The 21,120-nt window shown below is 39.4% G+C and overlaps 1 protein-coding gene across 2 annotated transcripts in view; it reads left to right on the forward strand.

Annotated features, from left to right (window-relative positions):
* The first annotated feature begins 4,502 nt into the window (after positions 1-4,502).
* Positions 4,503-21,120, forward strand: part of CLTC (clathrin heavy chain) — a 65,606-nt gene continuing 48,988 nt past the window's right edge. Inside the window, exon 1 of one of the 2 annotated variants that reach the window (XM_019431068.2) lies at positions 4,503-4,984. In XM_019431068.2, coding sequence (XP_019286613.1) covers positions 4,943-4,984 — 42 coding nt within the window. In that variant the 5' untranslated portion in view covers positions 4,503-4,942. The remainder of the gene's footprint in view (positions 4,985-21,120) is intronic. The other variant, XM_053893467.1, reaches the window with a different exon arrangement.

The following is a 21,120-nucleotide window of genomic DNA, read 5'->3' on the forward strand; positions in this document are numbered from 1 at the left end:
CCTGTGAGATCATGACCTGGACCGAAATCAAGAGTTGGATGCTTAACTGACTGAGCCACCCAGGTGCCCTCAGATCTTAGTTTTTAACCATTCTGTTCTGAGAAAGAGTTTACTACTATCAGAAGGCTGCATATGTGCATTGCTACTAGTGGAACTATCCCTGGAGTGTAACAGAATTTTACGATTGCTGAGAGAACATGTTTGTGGGTCATGCCTTGCTTTGGAGACAGTAATAACTCTAGGAGGTGAAGAGACAGTTCTACATATTTAGAAAGGAAATAAAAAGCCCATAACAATCATTCCAACACCTTGATCCTCATTATCCCTTCCTGTATAAATCCCCCTCAAGCTTCTTATGACTTCAAATTTTGGATATGAAAGGGACACTGACATGCATCCAACTCTCTATTGATCAGCATGGTTATAACTTTTCTAGGTTTTTCTGTCCATAGTGTTCTGTGTGTATCACTATTTTTTTTTTTTTTCAACGTTTATTTATTTTTGGGACAGAGAGAGACAGAGCATGAACGGGGGAGGGACAGAGAGAGAGGGAGACACAGAATCGGAAACAGGCTCCAGGCTCTGAGCCATTAGCCCAGAGCCTGACGCGGGGCTCGAACTCACGGACCGTGAGATCGTGACCTGGCTGAAGTCGGACGCTTAACCGACTGCGCCACCCAGGCGCCCCTGTATCACTATTTTTGAACCAACTTTCCTCAGAGGACTTTTTAAGGTAATGTTATGAGCTACTTCATTCCTCTGTTGGAAACTGATTTAACCTTTAGACAACATGGGAGGGGCCTAAATAATATGACTAGATTCCAGATTGTAGTCCCACAGGGCTAGTCTTGGCTATTCACTTGGGACATGCTCAATCCTGACACAGAATAAAGATTCAGTATAGATCTTATTTGCCATCCATGATACATTATAAAACTTGTCTACACAAATTTAGGACAAGCCTGAGTAGTGAACAATACTGAGTATAAATTCAGGTCCATCTCATACTAAAAAGGCCATGAAATTTTTTTTCTGGTTTTGTAAATGTTTCCTTTCAGGTGAGCTTCACCTATAACCAGTGCCTTGTACAGGGCCAAAATAAAGTGGGCACTATAGGTTGACTGATACCTGAGTCAGTGCATTTGATATGATGCTCTTTACCTAATCCTGTAGGATTCATATCCAGGAAGTTATGGGGCTGAGATGTTTCAAAGCTGTTTAAATGGCAAAACCACTTATTGAGTAATGGTAAAGTATACCATTTAATGAAACCCTTTGGTTTCATTAAAATCTGAATTTTAAATAATTGGTACAGTGGGTTAGGTTTAAAGTTTTGCTTTAAGGGGCTCAGTTGGTTAAGTGTCCGACTTTGGCTTAGGTCATGATCTCACGGGTTGTGGGTTTGAGCCCCACTGACAGTTCAGATCTGGCCTGGAGCCTGCTTCAGATTCTGTGTCTCCCTCTCTCTCTGACCCTCCCCCGTTCATGCTCTGTCTCTCTCTGTCTCAAAAATAAACATTTAAAAAAATGTTAAAAAATAAATAAACATTAAAAAAATTTTAAGTTTTGCTTTAAATTTAATCTCTTAAGGGCACCTGGGTAGCTTGGTTGAGTGTCCAACTCTGGATTTGATTTAGGCTTGGCTCATGATCCCAGGGTCCACTGTGGGATTAAGCCTCACCTTGGGCTCTGTGCTGAGTATGGAGCCTGCTTGGGCTTCTCTTTCTCGCTTTCTCTCCCTCTGCCTCTCTTCCCTGCTCATGCTGTCTCTGTAAAAAGCAAAAAATAAAAAGCAAAAAAAATCTCTTAATGTTTGAGAAATGTCTTTACTTTGTGGCTTTTGCAATGCAGCTAGCTCATGCTATTTTTAAAAGGTCAAGTTAAAAGGTAGTGGCCTTAATTTGGGGGCTGCTTGAAGATAAGCACCTACAGAGCAATCAAATGAATTTTTTTCTGAGGTATCATACTCACTAGATGTTTTGCACACACACACACACACACACGCATATATAAAATATATTTCCTGGCACAAAATATAAAATTAGGGGTACAGTAAAGGTTTCTTGTATAGGTTTTGAGAAATGTACACTCCTCAAAATAGCATATGAACAATGCAGTTTTTGCTAATGGTGCTTGCTGTGACTCAGAGCGAGGACCTACTATTGAATATACTGATAAAAATAGCTTCAAATTGGAAGAACTTGACCATTTATTTTTATTAATATGGCTACTTACTAAAACATTTTATGAAACTAAAAGCCAGGATGATAACACATTAATACAGTATACGTGTTAAGACTTTGTCATAGTTAGAAAAAACTCCTCCCAAACTTAGCATTTGTTTTCTGATTTATTAGGTTATCTATCTTCTCTAACTTAAGGTAGCATCTGAAAACAAAGCCATTTGGTTACTGCTCAGGTAACTGCTAACAGTGACTCTGCCTTTGGGACTTCTAACCAAGGATAACCTTTCTTTCCGCCTTTACACCATTAGCAGGAACAACTTACTACTGTAAAAAGCTCTCTTTATTACCTCAACCAAAATTATTGCTCTTTAAAATGTACAGGTTTGGGTTTTAATGTTTATCATCTGGACCCTTTTTTCCTCTTGAAACATTTTGGATTTATTGATTTGAAGGATGCAGTGTTCAAAACGAACTGGTAAATTATAATCTGTTTTTCTTCTCCCTAAATGACTTCTGAAAACAATGCATTTTACATTTCTATGTCTGATGACATAGCAGTCATTAACATAACGTCAGTGCACTTTTGGTTAAGATACTGCATACATTCAAATATCCAAGCTAAAATCAATTGCTTTGGGAATTCTAAATGTACAATGCTTGAAATTACAGGTCTGCATGAAAATACAAGGCAGTTATTAACAACTTAAAGAAAATTTTGGTGGCCCATTCATGATATAGCTCTTGTACCTCAGATTCTGAGATTAGAAATGTAATCTGATTGAGCTATTGCTTTTACTGTAATAAAACAATAACTCCTTTAGATTTTTAATTTAGAATTTGTCTACTTCCAAAAAGGATTGAAAGCAACTACTATTAAACCGGAATTAGAAAGGTTGCAGAATACAGAACATCTTCAAACATTTTGCCTAGCATAAATATTCACTCTTATGGTGGCAAGGCTTTTCTTTGCAATGCAAAACAGTCTCTGTCTCCTAACTGCCAAAGATTCTTCTCTCATCCTAAGTAGGTGAGATATATTTTGGGAAAAACATTAAAAGCAATTTAAATGATTAAGCAAACTTCTCTAAGCCAAACTGCTTAACACACAGAATTATTGTATACCTAATAGGGTTTTATGTTTAACTGAAAAGGCCAGTAAAAAGAATTACTATGTACTTGTTTTTCCTCAAGATCTTTCTGGAAAAATAATCACATCTCCTATAAAGATGAAAGGTACAGAACTAAATTCTTGTATCCTTTATTGCATTCGTGCCACTAATGAAATATTACAGCTTATACCTTAGCAATAAACTCCTGGGAAGGTTATTAATTGATAATGAATACCATAGTTATATTAATGCTGTTAGAAGACAAGATGTGCCAGCCAGCTTTGAAGCGCTTACATTCCCAAACGCTGCTCATTAATGGGCAATGTTAAGGTGATCCCACTGAAATACACCGCTTAATAGCTAAACCCTTTTTCGAAGAATGTATGTTAGTCACACCGTAGACCCTTAAAGGTGTCAAACTTCTCCCTTAAACTAATTATCGAAATCTTTCAGACTCATTTGATGTGGCTAAGAAATCCTATCACAATTTTGGTCCAATTCTGTAGCACATATATGATACTCTTAATTCTTTATACCAAGCTTGACTCATGTCACATACACGTCCGCCAAAATGTCCGCAGAAATAAAAGCTATCAGGCCAGCTTCAGACACCTCATAAATGGCTTTCACTGTCCTTTGGGCCAACTATTTAGGTAACGTACAAAGAGATTACTAATTCTAGTTAGAATCCAAGCGTCAGCTTCTCCAAGCGTCAGGACGGTGTGCATAAGGGCAGGGAGTATCTTAAACCCCATTTCATTCCCACTCCCTGAGATGTAAGAAACCACCCACGGTTTGAAAGTAGGCGGGGGAGGAGTGCTGCAGGCGGCTGCCAAGACAGCGCTCTTGCAAGGAGGCCGTTTCCCTGAGTCACGGAGAGGGCGGGAGGCTGAGCCCATCTGCCCACGCCACGTCCTCTTCGTATGGGAATCAATTTAAATAGGCAGGGCCCAGAAGGAAAGGGAGTAACACCGCCATTCCTCACAGCGGCCCAACAGCCACCCTATTCTCAGGAGACACTGCACTTCCATAGCACTCGCTCCGTACTCTGGCAGCTATCAGCCGACCCTTCCTGACCAGCATCACGTGCACCCGGAAGTACGTGGGTGGGACCTAAGCGCCCACGGAAATGACGTCGGTCACTGCTAGTCGCATGATGTGGCAAAATGCAAAAAAAGGGGGGGGAGGAAAAGAAGGAGGCTGGGGAAAGTGATGAGTCTAAAAAAGTAGTCCCTCCAATACCTCTAATTTACCCTCGTGGCGCAGCAGTAAGCGAGAGCTCCTCGGCGCACTGCGCCCCGAATTCCTGCGCCTCACTGCACAGCGGCACTCCGTGGAGGGGTACATAAGGCGGAGGGGGTGAGGTGACTTGGGCGGAGTTCTGTCGTCGGGATCCCTCCGCAGGGCTCAGCCGTTTCCGGAGTCTGCGCTGCGCCCGGTTCCGCCATTGCGGCTCTCCCGGACCCTGGAGCCTCCGCCCCCGACCCGAGCTCTTTCGTCTGCCTGCCAGTTTCCTGCGTCCCCGGAGAGTATCCTGCTGAGTCCAGCCTTCCCCCTCCCCCTTCTCCTCCTCTCCCTTGGAGAGCCTGGGCAGCCACTGCCCCGCAGCCCCAGTGACAGGAGGAGACCATACACCCCGACAGCGCCATGGCCCAGATTCTGCCAATTCGTTTTCAGGAGCATCTCCAGGTGCGGCTGGGTTCGGGCCTATGAGGGCTGTGGAAAGGGTAGTAGGAAGGAAGAGGCTAGAGTCTGGGCCCAAGCAAAAAGCAGGATCGGAGCGGGGTGGGTATCGGTGCTTGGGGTATTGGGGTAGATGGAGGATAGGGGCGCTATCTTGGAAAGCCTAAGGGTTAATGGTGTGGGACTTGGATAGAAAGGACGAGAGTCGGGGTGCAAAAGGCAGCGAGGCCAGGCCTGGGTTCGAGGGCCTCTATTTTCGCTTCCTGGGTGGTAAAAACTGCGCATTCTAACCCCCTCCCCCCCCCCCCCTCGCCGTTTTATTCAGTTCATTCATTTGGGTTGCTTGGCGGGGGGTGGGGTGGGGGTGGGGGGTGGGAAGGATTCTCCCGCGTTTCTTCCACAGCAAGGATTTTCAGTCCCTAGGCCAGTGCAGAGCTGTCATCTCCGATTGCTCTTCTCTTCCCTTTCCCCATCGTGTCTGTATTCGGCAGTTGTGGGGCGGGTGGGCTGGGGAGGAGCAACCTTTTTTCTTCCTCCCTCTGCGGCTCTCAACTGGGAAAGGCACCTTCCCCTGGGGGTGGGTGGAACGGCAGTGACTTGCCTCAAGCCTTCCCTGAGGCAGTAGGAACAGAAGGTCACTGAAGGAACCTGGAGGAGGGTAAATGGGGGAACGTATTTCTCAGGGCGGTGTCAGTCTCAGAGTGCGTGGGGTCAAGGTCCCTAGGGGTACTCGTCTTTTTTTCCTTTCTTGATTTCTCTGGGGATGATGCAGCTTTTATCCCCTCTTTCGTTTTAAGAGGTGGGAAAGTTATCCATAGGTTATCTTGGGGTCGGCTGGCGTATAGCAGGTAGTTGTGGGCTTGGCAAGTACTTCCTTCAGGATTGCATGGAATGAAATAAGAGTCCTGGAGATAGAGCACACCTGTTCTGAGATATGCAAGGTTGTTTGGTCTGCAATTGGCTTACTTTTAGTAGGTTCTAGAGTTCTTCCCCGTGGTGCATTTTCCTATGCAACATACTGTCTTATCTGGCAGTTTGCCCGTGGCGGGCCCAGGCAGATAGATGATCATTGGAGGGCTTGACTGAATTAAGCCGTTTTTGAGCTTCTGATTTTCTTAGTTCACCAATCCTGGTTTTACTCTGGCTGCAGTAATTTATTCATGTATTTTGTTTTCTTCCCAAATACCCCCTTAAAGAGGCCTGCCTCAGCTCATCTTCTGAAGGCCTGAATTCATAATGATAAAAGATGCCGTGGTTTGACATGACATTAATGTTAGTGGCCTATTGGACACCTTACCGTTGAAAGCTATTTTATTTAGTTTCTCTAGTCGGTATACATAAAGGATTCTTGTTAATAAAAAGGATGACTATTTAGGCTATCAGTAACATAACTTCATTATTTCTTTACAGGTATTAATCTTTGCATCAGCAAGAAATTTTTTTCCTTTAAGTTTTGAATTGTAATGAATAAATCTAAAAAATAAGTTACGCACCTTTAGTCATCTGTGCTTTTCAGATAACTCATTTGAAGTAATGGAACACTTTTACAAAAGGTTAAAAAATGTTAAGTGACAGTGGACACAGAGAAGTTCTTGTTTTTGCTCCAAGTTTTAATTGCTGTGTTCTTTCTGTTAAAGTGGGGTGTAAATGAATGTAAAGAGTTGGGAAAATAATATTTTTAGGTGTGAGGGGAAAACACAGGCTCATTCTCACACTAGAGTGTTGCTGAAATATAATCTTTCTGTAGATAAATGTTTGTAAATTATAGACAGAAACAGGTACTGTTGGTGTTTACAAGGCAGAGGTATGTCCCATTAGTAAACCCTATTTCTTAACTAGCGGTGATTTGAGCAGTAGCTTTTCATTTCGATTAAAGACGAGATGAGAATTGTTAAATAATCCCAGAGATTGGAATCTAACCTTGTCACTAATTGAAGACAGATTTAATATGGGTCTGATTTCTGAGTTTCTCCGTATATTCAAGTGAAACCATTTCCTTTTGAAATAATTTGAAGATTTGAGTATAAAGCAGCTTTGCAAATGTATTTGGAGAATTCAGTCATTTTTTTGTAGTAATATGCCATGCCTAAAGTTAAGCTTGCTAGTGGGTCTGTGAACTTCCAGTTAATAATGGTTAATGGTGCAAAGGGCCCCAGTCACCAACTTCTTACAGAGTATCTCCTAACTTCTCATTTTTATCCTTTCTCTTTTTTAAAAAATTAATAAGTATTATTTTAATAGGCACCTCAGGTCTTTGGCCTGAGTTCTGCCAGTTTGCTAAGTAGCAGAAAATTTTCTGAAACACTTAGGATAAAAATTGGGAACAAGAATTGAGGAACTTGACTGTAGAGTTAGTTTTTGTGAAAATTTCCAAAGGTGAACTGTAAGTGAATTTATTTTTAACTGTTCTGGCCAACTGAAGGATCTGTCATCAAGCCTTGGAACTATATGAAATGAATGTTAAGTATTTTAAGTTATGAAGGTTTTGTGTGTGTATGTGGTTTTTTTTTTTTTAGGATTGCTAGGCTGATAGTCAACAGATGAGTGCCTATTTGGGCAAGATATTGCTAGAGTTGCAGATTGTAAAAAACATCCTAGACTATACGTAAAATGTTGCCTGCAATTCTCAGTTCTTGGCACATTAAGTATCTTTATGCTGATTGGCACATTCTACTGTATACCCAGGTTCTTGAGTTCTGCAATTAAAAATCTCCCCACCCATTTTTTTTTCCTCTTTGATCCATAAATGCAGGCCTGGAATGTGTTGTGAATTGAATGGTAGGAGTTCTTGCTATGGCTGTTTTGATTTGCAAAGAGAGAGCAGTGCCCACTATTATTGTGATATTGTATGTGCTTAACTATACTGCTTGGAAGAGGCATACTGCCTGGAATTCTGCCGCAGTTTACCTTGGGAATAGCTTTCAAGTTTAAGATGTATCATGTTTTTCAGAATTTTCCTAATGGTCTATTTACTTAAAGGGGTGTGGCTAATTGTGGTGAATATGCTTGCATTCTGTTTAGGAGATAATGTAAGACGTGGAACTGTGTGTATATAGAACAATGGTCGTTTTCGTGCTAGTGTATAGTGAAATACGTGATTTTAGAAACCTTAACCTGTGATATTTGAATTATATTTAACAGTATGTTTTTTCCTGTCACTGTTACTGTTGTGATTTTTCTTTTTGAGAGCTACTGTCCAAAAGAACTTTCTTCCATGATGAAGATATATACTAGTGGGACACTTGAGTGGCTCAGTCAGTTGAGCATCTGACTTCGGCTCAGGTCATGATCTCACTGTTAGTTTGAGCCCCACATCAGGCTCACTGCTGTCAGCCTGTCAGCGCTGAGCCTGCTTCAGGTCCTCTGTCTCGCTCTCTCTGCCCCTTCCCTGCTTGTACTCTCCCCCAAATAAATAAATATTTAACAAAAAGAAATAAAAGAATATATACTAGCTACATAAGGATGCTGAGATATGGTTTGTGTCACTGAGGAACTAAGTTTTTACTTTTATTTCTTTTTAATTAGTTTAAATGTAGATGACCACATCAGCCTATTGTCTACTACATTGGACTGTACATTTATAGGCTTGGTAAGAGTGAAGGTTTATCTGATCACCCATATTTGTATGTTTAGAACATTTTATTAACCAAAATTAAAACATTCATTATTTGAAAGTTGTTGGGAAAAAAAAAAAGTGTTAGTTGAATACTGTCTCTTTTGGGAAGTGGTGGTGATGAACAGTGACTAGTGAATGAAGGGAACAGTAGACTTCTTGTGAGAGCCTGTTTTGCCCTATGAATATATGTGGCTGGGTGCTTTCAGTCTTCATTTAATCCCCCCAGACATCCTTAAACACTTAAAGTGAGACTCTGTCCAAGGGAACACAGTATCAGAATGGGATTTGAACCTGGATCTTTGGACACAAAATATTTCAAAGAAATAGAATGATTGGCCTTAAGAGAAGTTATACAGTATCCTACTTCGCTTTTTTCCTGTTGGACTTTGCTCTGAGGATGTTCTAATTTGATCCAGAATGTTAAAATTTCAACACATAAGGAGTATAAAATTTTCAAATGAGATATTTTACATTCCTTTTTTGGGGTAGTGATTTTTCAAAATCTGATTTGTATTTTACAGTTAAAAGCACATCTCCTTTCAGACCCTCTTTTCATTGGAAATATTTGTTCTGTATTTAGATTTCATGATATTTACCATTGAAAAAGCAGATTTGCTTATCTAGGTTATTCCAAACATAAGTTTTCCATAATTGAATCAATTATCAGTTACTATTTAGTTTTAATTAAATTTTAAAATAAATTCAGTCACAGCAACCACATTCCAGGTGCTCAGATCACATGTGGTTTGTGAAATGTGGCTATAGTATTGGAGAACATGGGTTAAGACTAACCTCTTCTGGGGGTGCCTGGGTGGCTCAGTCTGTTAAGCGTCTGACTGGCTCAAGTCATGATCTTGTAGTCTGTGGATTTGAGCCCTGCGTCGGGCTCTGGGTCTCCCTCTCTCTCTGCCCCTCCCCTGCTCGTGCTCTGTCTCACACTCTCCCTCAAAAATAAATAAACATTAAAAAAAACCCAAAACTAACCTTTTCTGTTTCTCAGTAAAATAGGCCTGCTGCTTCACAAAGTTACTGTAAAGATCTGAGGTCATGTATGTGAAAGTACTTGATGTAGCAGTTTAGGAACATGAATTGTGGAGTATAAAACTTTTGTCCAGTACATTTTATTCATGTAGCTCACCACCAGTGATACAATATTTTATTTGCAGACCTAGATTTTTATGGTTTATAAATGTTTGATAATTACCTAAGATTTGAGTACTTGTCAGCAACTGTGTTAGACTAGGGACAAAGTGATGAACAATACTGACTATAGCTTGCGTTGGTTAACTGGCAAAGGCTGTCCACACATAATTGCAACACGTTATATAATGTCTGATGCTGTGCAGGACTTAATAGAAATATTTGTATGATACAAAAGTGCTCCCTTTCTGACATGTGCCCAAAAGAAAGAAAATTTTTGATTTTTTTATTATATTCCATGAGCTCTCACTGTATGCCATTGGTACATTTGTTTTTTTTTTTTAATTTTTTTTTTTTTAACGTTTATTTATTTTTGAGACAGAGAGAGACAGAGCATGAACGGGGGAGGGTCAGAGAGAGCGGGAGACACAGAATCGAAAGCGGGCTCCAGGCTCTGAGCCATCAGCCCAGAGCCCGACGCGGGGCTCGAACTCACAGACCGCGAGATCGTGACCTGAGCTGAAGTTGGCCGCCCAACCGACTGAGCCACCCAGGCGCCCCCATTGGTACATTTTTAATTAGTGTTCCTTGGTCAGATACATTTGACAAACCTGATCATCATATCTGATAAAATACCTGCCTGGAATGCCAATCAGACCTTCGCTGGTGTTATATATGTCCTTCTATGTTGAAATGAATGTTCTCACTTAGATGGGAAATGAGTTCATAACTGATATTTCAGTGCTTTATATTAGAATGAGGTTATTTCTCTAAATTTATTTGCATATATGTCGTGATGAAGCTACTTCACAAAGTCAGCTCTAGATGTTTTTTCCCCCTTCTTGGCCAAGTGCCTGTGGCTAATGCTCTTAACCCAAAGGGATGGCAGGAGGCTTGGATCTGAATGCATTATGCAAAACCCAGCTGTCAGACTTGGATTTTGTGTTTCCTTTTTTGTGTGTGTTATGAAAGATATAATTTATTTTCCCCTAACTTTAAAAAAAAAAAGTGTTTAGTTTTGAGAGAGCAAGCACACACACACACACGTGGGGTAGGGGTAGGGGCAGGCTCCGCACTGACAACGGACAGCCTGATGTGGAGCTCGAACTCACATACCCTGAGATCATGACCTGAGCTGAAGTTGGACTCTTATTGACTTAGGCACCCATATGCCTCTATTTTGCCCTAACTTAAATTTGCCCTAACTATTCACCAAATCTTGGGGCACCTGGGTGGCTCAGTTGGTTGGGCGTTCAACTCTTGATTTCCACTCAGGTTATGATTCTGGGGTTGTGGTATCAAGCCCCATGTTGGGCTTCACTCTGAGTGTGGAGCCTACTTGGGATTCTCTCCTTCTGCTCCTCTCCCCCATTTGTACTTTCTCTCTAAAATAAAACAAACAAAACAAACTCAATTGTCCTGACATCTACAAGATCAAAATTAATTGACCATTAGAGTTATTTGAATACCTGTGTACTGAGGACACTGCTAAATATTGTATGTTCATGATCTTATTTAATTAGCAAGAAAATCCCATCAGATAGGTAGGGTTAGCCTTATTTTGCACTTGAGGAAACTGAAGTTCATGGCAGTTAATCTGTAGAGTCAGACAGCTAATGAGTGGATGGCCAGACTTTATTACTTGGTCTTTCTGCAGTGTGGCATGTTGATGAATGGTCTATATAATTTGAACTGCAAAATATAGCAGTTTGTTTGCATCTATGTTGTGGTGTCCTTTGATGTACACATTCTGCCAGTGATTTGTTTTTAGGTCAGTAGTTCTTTTTTTTTAAGTTTTATTTTATTTTGAGAGAGCGTGAGAGCACATGCTTGCATGCTCAGTAGCAGGAGAGGGGCAGAGAGGGAGAGAGAGAGAGAATCCTAAGCAGGCTCCGAACTATTAGTGCGGAGCCTGATGCAGGCCTGAACCCACGAGTTGTGAGACCATGACCTGAGCTGAAATCAAGAGTTGGATGCCCAACTGACTGAACCATCCAGGCACCCCAATAGTTTTTATATTATGAGAAAAGTAGGGGCCAGTGAGCTAACATTTGACTTTCTATGCTTTAAGTGGCTATTTAGATGATGTTTTTAAAGGGCTTTATTCAAGTTCCCACTAGAAAATTGTGCAGAATGATTGGGATCAGGTTAACTGGTAACGAGGATTATCTTTATCCCTCTCAAAGCTGAACTTCTCAAACATGTCTATAAGAGAGTTTTTCTTAATGACAAGAGTGAATATGTTTTAGTTTAAAGCCACTTATGAAAGCAGAAAACTTCTATTTTACTGTATTATTTATGTTTTTGTAAATGTAAATGTTTTGTAATGTAAAACTTGAACTCTAGGAAAAGTGGCACTTGAGGTGGGGGTGAGGAGGAAAGTGGGAGTTGAACATGCTTGCTCAGTGTGAATAGCATAACCATAGAGGGGAGAAATGGTTACAGGCTTGTAGGGTTTTGCTTTGGAGGTAGAACTACCAGTAAGTTATATTAGTACTTCCTGTTCTGACTCATTGGGTAAATAGGACTTTTAAGTTCTGAAGTAAAGCAGATTTTAAAGCTTATTTCTGAAATAATAGGAATTGAGTGCATTGAAATCATTTTGCCACATTAAAAAATTTAAATTCTCGGGGCGCCTGGGTGGCTCAGTGGGTTAAGCGGCCGACTTCAGCTCAGGTCATGATCTCGCAGTCCGTGGGTTCGAGCCCCGCGTCGGGCTCTGTGCTGACAGCTCAGAGCCTGGAGCCTGTTTCAGATTCTGTGTCTCCCTCTCTCTGACCCTCCCCTGTTCATGCTCTGTCTCTCTCTGTCTCAAAAAGAAATAAATGTTAAAAAAAAAAAAAAAATTTAAAAAATTTAAATTCTCATGTGTTCTATTGTAGAAAATGTCTCAGATGTTTGAGATCTTTTTCTTTTCTGAACTTCCTCATTAAGTTAAAATAATACTTTTTGGCAATTGGAAAGTTATACTGGGGTGTGTTTTTGTGTTTATATCATAATACTTAGCTTATTCAGACACTCAAGTATTCTTTCTTAGCCCTGTGCCAGAGCGGAGTCTCCCTTTATCCAGTAGAATAGAATATATATGCCATGCAAAAGGGAAAAAAAACTACCATGTACCCAGTTAGTGAAGCCAAGATCTTGGAGTTACACCAGATTCTTTCCTTTTATTTTCTTTTTCTTTTTTTAGTGTTTGTTTATTTTGAGAAAGAGAGAACACAAGTTGGGGAGAGGCAGGGGAGAGAGAATCCCAAGAGAATCCCGGCATAGGGCTCTATCTTAGGAACTGCAAGATTATGACCTGAGCTGAAGTCAAGAGTTTGACACTTAACTGACTGAGCCACCCAGGTGGCCCTTTCCTTTTATTTTCCACATCCAGTCCATTTCTGGAGTAGGGAAGGGAAGAACTCTAATAGTGATGCACACTGGGGATCCTAGGGATTGCAGTTTCTGATGACCTTGAGTTGTGTGTGTGTGTGTGTGTGTGTGTACACACACACACACACACACACACACACACGTAATGCTTTAAACAAATTCATTTTACAGTTTTAGAGGACAGGCTAAAATGAATCCCATAGGAGAAGATAGGGTTTTGGCAGGATTGTGTTCTTCCTCCAGGCTGTAGGCTTCCTCCATTTGATGACTCCCATCTATTGACTGAGAATCAGAGTAGATGAAAATGGGATTTGGGAGAGTTGCTTTCATCTGTTTCTGACTAGCTGAGAAAAAGGACTTAAAAACCACCATAGTGGACACAGTGAAGCCAAAGATTAACCATGTATACTCAACTTGATGAACAGGTGACTTTGGATAATTCATTGAGGATGAATAATTAGGGAAAAAACCCATAGGGAGAACATGGTTTACAAAATTCTTGTCTTTCTCCACTCTCTTTGGTACTGTATATTTCTCCCTTTTGAACTAGGTAAATCTAAGGTGATTTTCTTTTTTACTATAAAATATTCTTCAGGAAGGAGTTCCCTTATATTAAAAGCCTTACCAGGTCTCCACATTTATTGAGTCCTCTCACAGTTAACTTCTATTTCGAATACTGCAACATGTTCATTGAAGGCTATCATAGGCTTGAAATCCATCTGGATTGGTAAGAGGTAAATGTAACATATCTAATAATTATTGTTCTCTGGCCTCACAGTTATAACTGTTGGATGGGGTAAGAAACATTTTAAGTATCCCTCAAAAACTCAATCTATTAGGGGTATATTTCTGGAGATCATAATCCAGAAACAAGTGAAAAAAACAACTCTCCTAATATGCAGATGGAATTTTAGGTATGTTCTAAAATTCCCATGATTGTACCATAATGGATTTAAATTTTGTTTTCTTTTTAATGCTTATTTATTTTGAGAGGGAGACACAGAATCCAAAACAGCCTCCAGGCTCTGAGCTGTCAGCACAGAGCCCAACATGGGATGGGGCTTGAACCCACAAACTGCAAGATCATGATCTGAGCTGAAGTCAGATGCTTAACCAACTGAGCTACCCGGGGCCCCTGGATTTTTTTTTTTTTTTTTTTTTTTTTTAAAAAGCACTTTAATGGAATGGAGAGGATTTTCCAGTGTTTATGGAAACACTGGTGTAAAAAAGTGCATATGAAGAGTTAACATGGTTTCTGAAATGTGAAGAGTAGAAAACCATTTCCAAGTAAATTATTTTATAATTTTATTTATTTATTGTTAAGTAGGCTCCATGCCCCCATCATGGGGCTTGAACTCACAACGCTGAGATCAAGACTGTCATGCTCTATTGACTGAGCCAGGCAGGCACCCCTGTAAATTATCTTATAATTTTAAATGTCTTTATAAACTAAGTCAAATGACTACTTGAAGTATGTATTAAGCATATCTAATTCCTAAGAATTTATATTAATAGGGCCAAAGATCTTTTAAAATTGAGATAAAATTCATACAACCTAAAATTAATCATTTTAAAGTGAACAATTTAATGGTACATTGACAACATTGTGCAACCAACACCTGTATCTACTTCTAAAACCTTTTCATCTCCCCAAAAGGAAACCCCAAATTCATTAAGAAGTCTCTCATTCCCACCCCCCTCCCATCCCCTGCAACCACTAATGTGCTTTCTCTCCCTACAGATTACCTATCAGTGGACTCATACAATATGTGACCTTTTTTGTCTAACTTTTACTAAGCATAATGTTTGAGGTTCATCCATGTTGTAGTGTGTATCCCATACTTCATTCCTTTACTCAATACTCCATTGAGTAGAAGATATACTGCACTTTATTTGTCCTTTCAGTAGTTGATGGACATTTGGATTCTGTTTTTTTTCAGATGACTAAATATTTTTTTCTTTTTTTTTTTTTTAATATGAAATTTATTGTCAAATTGGTTTCCATACAACACCCAGTGCTCATCCTGACTGGTGCCCTCCTCAATGCCCATCACCCACTTTCCCCTTTGGATTCTTTCCGCCTGTTGGCTATTATGAATGGTGCTGCTGTGAACATTAAAGTTTTTGTTTGAATACCTATTTTCAGTCCTTTTGGATATATACTGAGGAGTGAAATTGCCAGGTCATATGGTTTAGAACTGTGTTTTAATTTTTTGAGGTATTGCCCAACTGTTTTTTCATAGCAGGTGTACCATTTTACATCGTCACCAGCAATGTATGAGAGTTCTAGTTTTTCTACATTCTAATTCTAGTCAAAAGCTTTTTTGAGTGTCTAGGGAATGGTCTGCTTGCTAAAATAAATACCCCACTTGGGTACATAATGGTATTTTTAGTTCTATCTGTTCTCTCCCAAGTTTTGTAGCTCTGTCCTCTCTTTATTTTTTTTTTTAATTTTTTTTTTAACATTTATTTATTTTTGAGACAGAGAGACAGAGCATGAACGGGGGAGGGGCAGAGAGAGAGGCAGACACAGAATCGGAAGCAGGCTCCAGGTTCTGAGCCATCAGCCCAGAGCCTGACGCAGGGCTCGAACTCATGGACCGCGAGATCGTGACCTGAGCCGAAGTTGGACACCCAACCGACCGTGCCACCCAGGCGCCCCTCTGTCCTCTCTTTAAGTGTGTGTCCTTCTTTAGATGGTATTTCAATTTCTTCTGAGACACCATGTATTCCCCTACGTGTATTTGGGCTAGGCATGCATCCCTTGTAATTGCACCGTTGTAATTACTGTGTGCTTGTTATGCACTGAATAGAGGAGGCCATAGCTCATTTACTGTAGAATTGTCTGTATTAGTGTGGTGTCTGGCATACAGTAGCTTTTAATTAAAATGTATGATTATGGAAAAAATACTTTAGAACTAGGAAGAGATCTGAGGAAATCTTTAAAAGTTTTTTTCTATTGGAACTGGAAGAAAACTTCAGAGAACTGTTGGCATTATCTGTGGCATGTAAAGAAACTTGATACAATACAAATAGAAAGCTGCAGTAATAGAATATATACAGAAACAGTTGATCCTGGAGCAGTTAGGAGTTAGGAGCAGAATTGCCCCTGTGGACATCAGCAATGTGGAAGATTAACTTGAAGATTTTAAATTTAGAGAAAATCCCAGAATTAAAAGAACAGGAGGTGTGACAGAATAGGTTACAAATCTAAGAGTTATAGAAACCAAAATAATTGGAATGGAAACTCTTTTTAGACAATGGAAGAAAATTTAACTGCTATGAAAGAAGAAACAAGATTTAAAGCGTTCAGTATTTGAGACAGGCCTGGGGAAGCTTTAGTACCATGAATTAAAAAAAAAAAAAATCTATAAGCATCCATAGCATACCCTTTCCCTGACCACAGTGAAGCAATATCTATAGGGTTTGGGGATGGAAGGTTTTTTCCATTTTTTAGAATATATGAGCTACATACAAATTGTATACTCTAAACTCTGAGCCTAAAACCTGTTATACTTTCCTTGTTACCTTTGTAGTGATGACAAATTTATAGCTTAACAGAAAGTAAAGAAAAGCAGTTTCACATATAACTTAAATAGCAGGCTATAAAATACTCAATTGATGTTAAGTTGCCAAATAATAGATGCTCAATAGGTATTAGAAAATAAATCCTGGTCAGTTATTTTAATGTTTCAGACTCCCTGAATTTGTTAATATTAAATGATTTTGAGAAAGCTTGTAACTCTCCATGCTGAGTGTTAATTCATTCACTCTGTTGAACTTGGAATTTTTGGCATTTAGGTTCACAGGGAAATATTCCAGTGATTCACATGTAAAAAATTGATTCTGGCCTTGTAACTTGTAGCCCTCTGTGCTGATCATGCTTTAAATGATTGCTCCAACTAGGAAAATGAGCACTAACCACATAATGTCTAATTTCCTAGCAGATATGTTGATATAAGGTAGAAAAAGACATGAATATGTGCAGCAGTAACGGGGTTGGGCTGAATCACTGGGTTCCCACTTAAAAATACGTTTTGGGAAATTGTTGAGAAGTTGTGTCATAGAATGAAATTTCTTTACAGTTTTAATAGTAAGGAAACTGACCAGATGTTTCAGTTACTTACACCAGGAAACCAAGCCTGTGGTGTCTGCCTAGGGACATTCACATCATCCTTTGAAGATTTTTAGGTTAGGTCAGCTCTAAGTTTTATAATCTTGGACCCTCAAAGTAAGCCTCATTTCTAGTACTTCGAAAAGAGTGTTTGGATAAAGTCTACGACCCCCCCCGCCCCCCCCCCGCTTCCCCTAACACACATAACATACATACCTATAATGAGTTATGATTTTGGTAGCATTCACTTGTTCTGTGCCAGCTGAATGACATTTATGCAGAAAAGGACATGACCTTGGAGAATCTGCAAGATTTGAGACTTAAAAATTCCCAGTATTCCCCTGTAGTTTGATCAGAATCGAGGTGTAGAATTTCATCTAATTATTGGACTGTTTTTTAAGAGTGAGTCAAATTTAAGGTTTTAAAATTTTCCAGTCAGTAGTTGGCTACAAGTGGGAAAAATTCTTTTTGAGTTTCCTGATAATTTACCAAAACTAATAGTCTTACAGTCCAACTGTGGTTCCTTCTTGAATATAGTACTTAATTTTGGAGTGAGTGACCAGAGTCAAATTCTCCTAAGAGACTATGATTGCCTGAAAGGCTAACATGGAGTGGAAACAAAGGGTCAGCAAGAGTTAAAAGCATTTTTACTTCTTGCTTGAAATGTGTGGAGTACACAAAACAATGGCCAGTATCCTGTTGATGGAAGAACTAAAGGAATGCTGCATTCTCAGCATTTGTCTTCATTTCCTGTAGAAGACAAACTGCAGTTTTTATTTGACATTCTGCTAGTTTCATGGCTAGTTTCAAGGGCTCAGTGAAGTGACTGGTGTCAGCATTTTTTTTTTTCCACTGTGATTGATATTAGTGAAGGTAGAGGATGTTTAGGGGTTTTTAAAGGAAATTATGCTGAGTGGAATACTTGGGATAGGAAGTTAACCAAATCTTCAGGCACTTAACTTCAAAGTAACTACATTGGAAAAAAATAACAGCATTGAGTGATATCCAGGTATCAGCAGGTCTTTCTCAAATTGTTGACTTCTTAACTCTCTAGTGGTAACACTTACTACTAGTAAGTCTTTATCAAGATACAGAATTCATTTACAGAAAAGGTAACTGAAATAGGACAATACATAGAGTACCTACAAAATAGACTCATCTGAAATATACTAGCTTGTACGTACTTCCTTTCCGTTGTAACTCTTCAGATGAAACCAGGAGGAAGGATCTGGAAAGTGTAAAGCTAAGCACTAATTATGAGACATGTTTTTAGTAATGCTGTCATAAACACAAGTTTTAATGTATTTTGATTTTCAGCTGATACAGCGGTAAATGAGTTCTCTTCTGAGTTTACCAGTCATTAGGAAGCAAACTCCCTGAGTATGCTTATAAAGAAGGCTGTTTGCAGTGAATGTTCCTATTGATCAAATGTAACAACTGTCGGTTGAAATTAGTAGGCTCAAAGCAAGATGAATATTTCTTTAATTATATGATGTTTGTAGGCACAAACAATTGTGATTGGTTGCTGTGTGATGGAGACTGTGCTAACAGAGTCTTCCTCTTTAGTCCAAGAATTGGGCATTGAAGAATAGCATGGGGGTGCCTGGGTGGCTCAGTTGGTTAAGCATTTGACTCTTGATTTTGGCTCAGGTCACGGTCTTGCAGTTCGTGGGATTGAGCCCCACGTCAGGCTCTCTGCTCAGGCTCTCTGTCAGTGCAGAGCCTGCTTGGGATTCTCTCCCCCTCTGCGTCTCCTTGCTTGCTCCCGTGTGCACTCTCTCCTTCTCTCTTTCTCTCAAAAATAAACGTAAGAAAAGAAAGTGCATGGTTTTACCTGGTTGTATTGTCTTCTAGCATTTTCTGCCTTTTATAATAAATGCATATTATTGGATTGCGTACAGCCATAGTCCATTCAGTCCTTTTAACACTATTTTCACAGTTTAATCACTAATGTATTCTAATAAGGTACTAACCATCACTGGGTTCCTGATTCCTGCCATATATATAAAGGGTTTTCTAAGCTGTGTTTAGTAATGTGTTTTGAGTAAAGCAAATTGGCCTACCATAGGTTTGACTATGTAATGTTAGTAGGATGACATCAGAGCCATTCTGTTTTGAAAAAGTATATATCATGATGTCACAGTCCCAGAGTAGGTACTGTAAAATAAATCCATGAAATAGGGAGTGCTTATGTGGCCTTGCACTGTTTTAAGTGCTTGATGTGTGCTAAATCACTTTAACCCTCCACGTAGCACCTAGGCATGCTTTGCTCAAGCATGAATGAACACTTTCTCTTTTCTGTTGCCATGTTTACAGTCAAATCAAGTATAGTTCCAGAATCAAGACAGGAAAAACAAAGCTTTTAAGTCATTAAAAACTGATGAGTCTTCAACATAGATTTCTGAATCTAATACTGCTGAAGTTCAAAAAAAAATTTTTTTTTTTTAGGGGTGCCTGGGTGGCTCAGTTGGTTAAGCGTCCCAACTCTTGCTCTTGGTTCAGGTCATGATCTCAAGGTTCTTGAGATCGAGCCCTGTGTTGGGCTTTGTGCTGATTGCAGGGAGCCTGCCTGGGATTCTGGCTCTCCCTCACTCTCTGTGCCTGCCCATATTGTCTCTTTCTCAAAATAAATAAAAATAAAAAAATTTTTTATCATATCTCTGATTTTAATACAATCTTTTCCACACTTATTTTTTAAATTAGAGATTCATCATACAGTTGTGTATCTTTCTCCAAAAGCTTTATGATATTGATGAATATCTTAGAAATTGAGGCAGTGGCAGTTTAGCAAGCATAGAGACAGGCCCCTCTTTTCTCCTGTTTTTTGAAGAAATTACATCTTATTATATCTGCACATTCTTAATCCTTTGTAACCCTGGGCCTTTGCTGTTTGAAAGTGTAGTGATTTCTTGAGGGGAAAGAGCACCTAGATTGAGGAGTTCTTCCCTTGGGTTCTCACTTCTGCTAGTGTTGAACTTTGCAGATTTTTTTCTCTCAAGCCTCCTGCAAGCTATCTGGACTTTAAAACTTGAAGGTTCTACTTTTTCCTCCGTCTCTTTGTCTTGTTTGAAATTCTTGTATAACTTTACCAATTGTCCTTCCTATTTTGCCAGAGTTTAATTTTAAGTTATCCTTTTTCTCCTTGTTGGACTCTCAGGAAAAACGTCTGAAAACATTGCCCTTCATTAGACTGTGCAACGATGGAAATGTATATTTTGTGCCTTCCAATAGTAGTCACATGTAGCTGTTGAGTACTCGAAATGTGCGTAGTGTGACTGGAGAGCTGAATATTAAATTCTATATACTTAAAATTGAATAGCTGCACGTGACCAGTCGTTTCGGTCTTGGACAGTGTGACAAATCTTCGTTCTGATTGGACAACTCCTTTAGAGTATAACTAACTTGAATTACATCATTCTTTGGTTTGATTTTCATCTTTACCTTTTGAAAGTTGTATTGTTCCTTCCTGCCCTACAGGTAAATTGCCTAATAAAAATCTGATCCTTATACATTTAATTTTCAATTTCTGTAACCTTGTAAGAGAATAGAAATTAATCCCTTTTTAAAAACTTGAAAAAAATAGGAAGCTTTCATATAAGAACTGGGGAGAGCCCTATACCCAGTCATCTAGATTTTTAATATTTTGCTATATGTGTTTCTTTTGTTTTAAACATTTTAAAGAGATTCAAGCCATCATGACCTTTCCTAAATACTTCAGTATACGTCTTTAGAAAATAAGAAAAAATATTTTTAATTTATTTTGAGAGAAAGTGCAAGGGAGAGAGAGAATCCTGAGCAGGTTTTGTGCTGTCGGTGCAGAGCCTGACACAGGGCTGTATTCCTCAAACCTTGAGATCATGACCTGAGTGAAAATCATGAGTTGCACACTCAACA

The sequence above is a fragment of the Panthera pardus genome, unplaced genomic scaffold, assembly GCF_024362965.1.
Source record: "Panthera pardus isolate Hobbes unplaced genomic scaffold, ASM2436296v1 HiC_scaffold_3, whole genome shotgun sequence".
Taxonomy (NCBI): domain Eukaryota; kingdom Metazoa; phylum Chordata; class Mammalia; order Carnivora; family Felidae; genus Panthera; species Panthera pardus.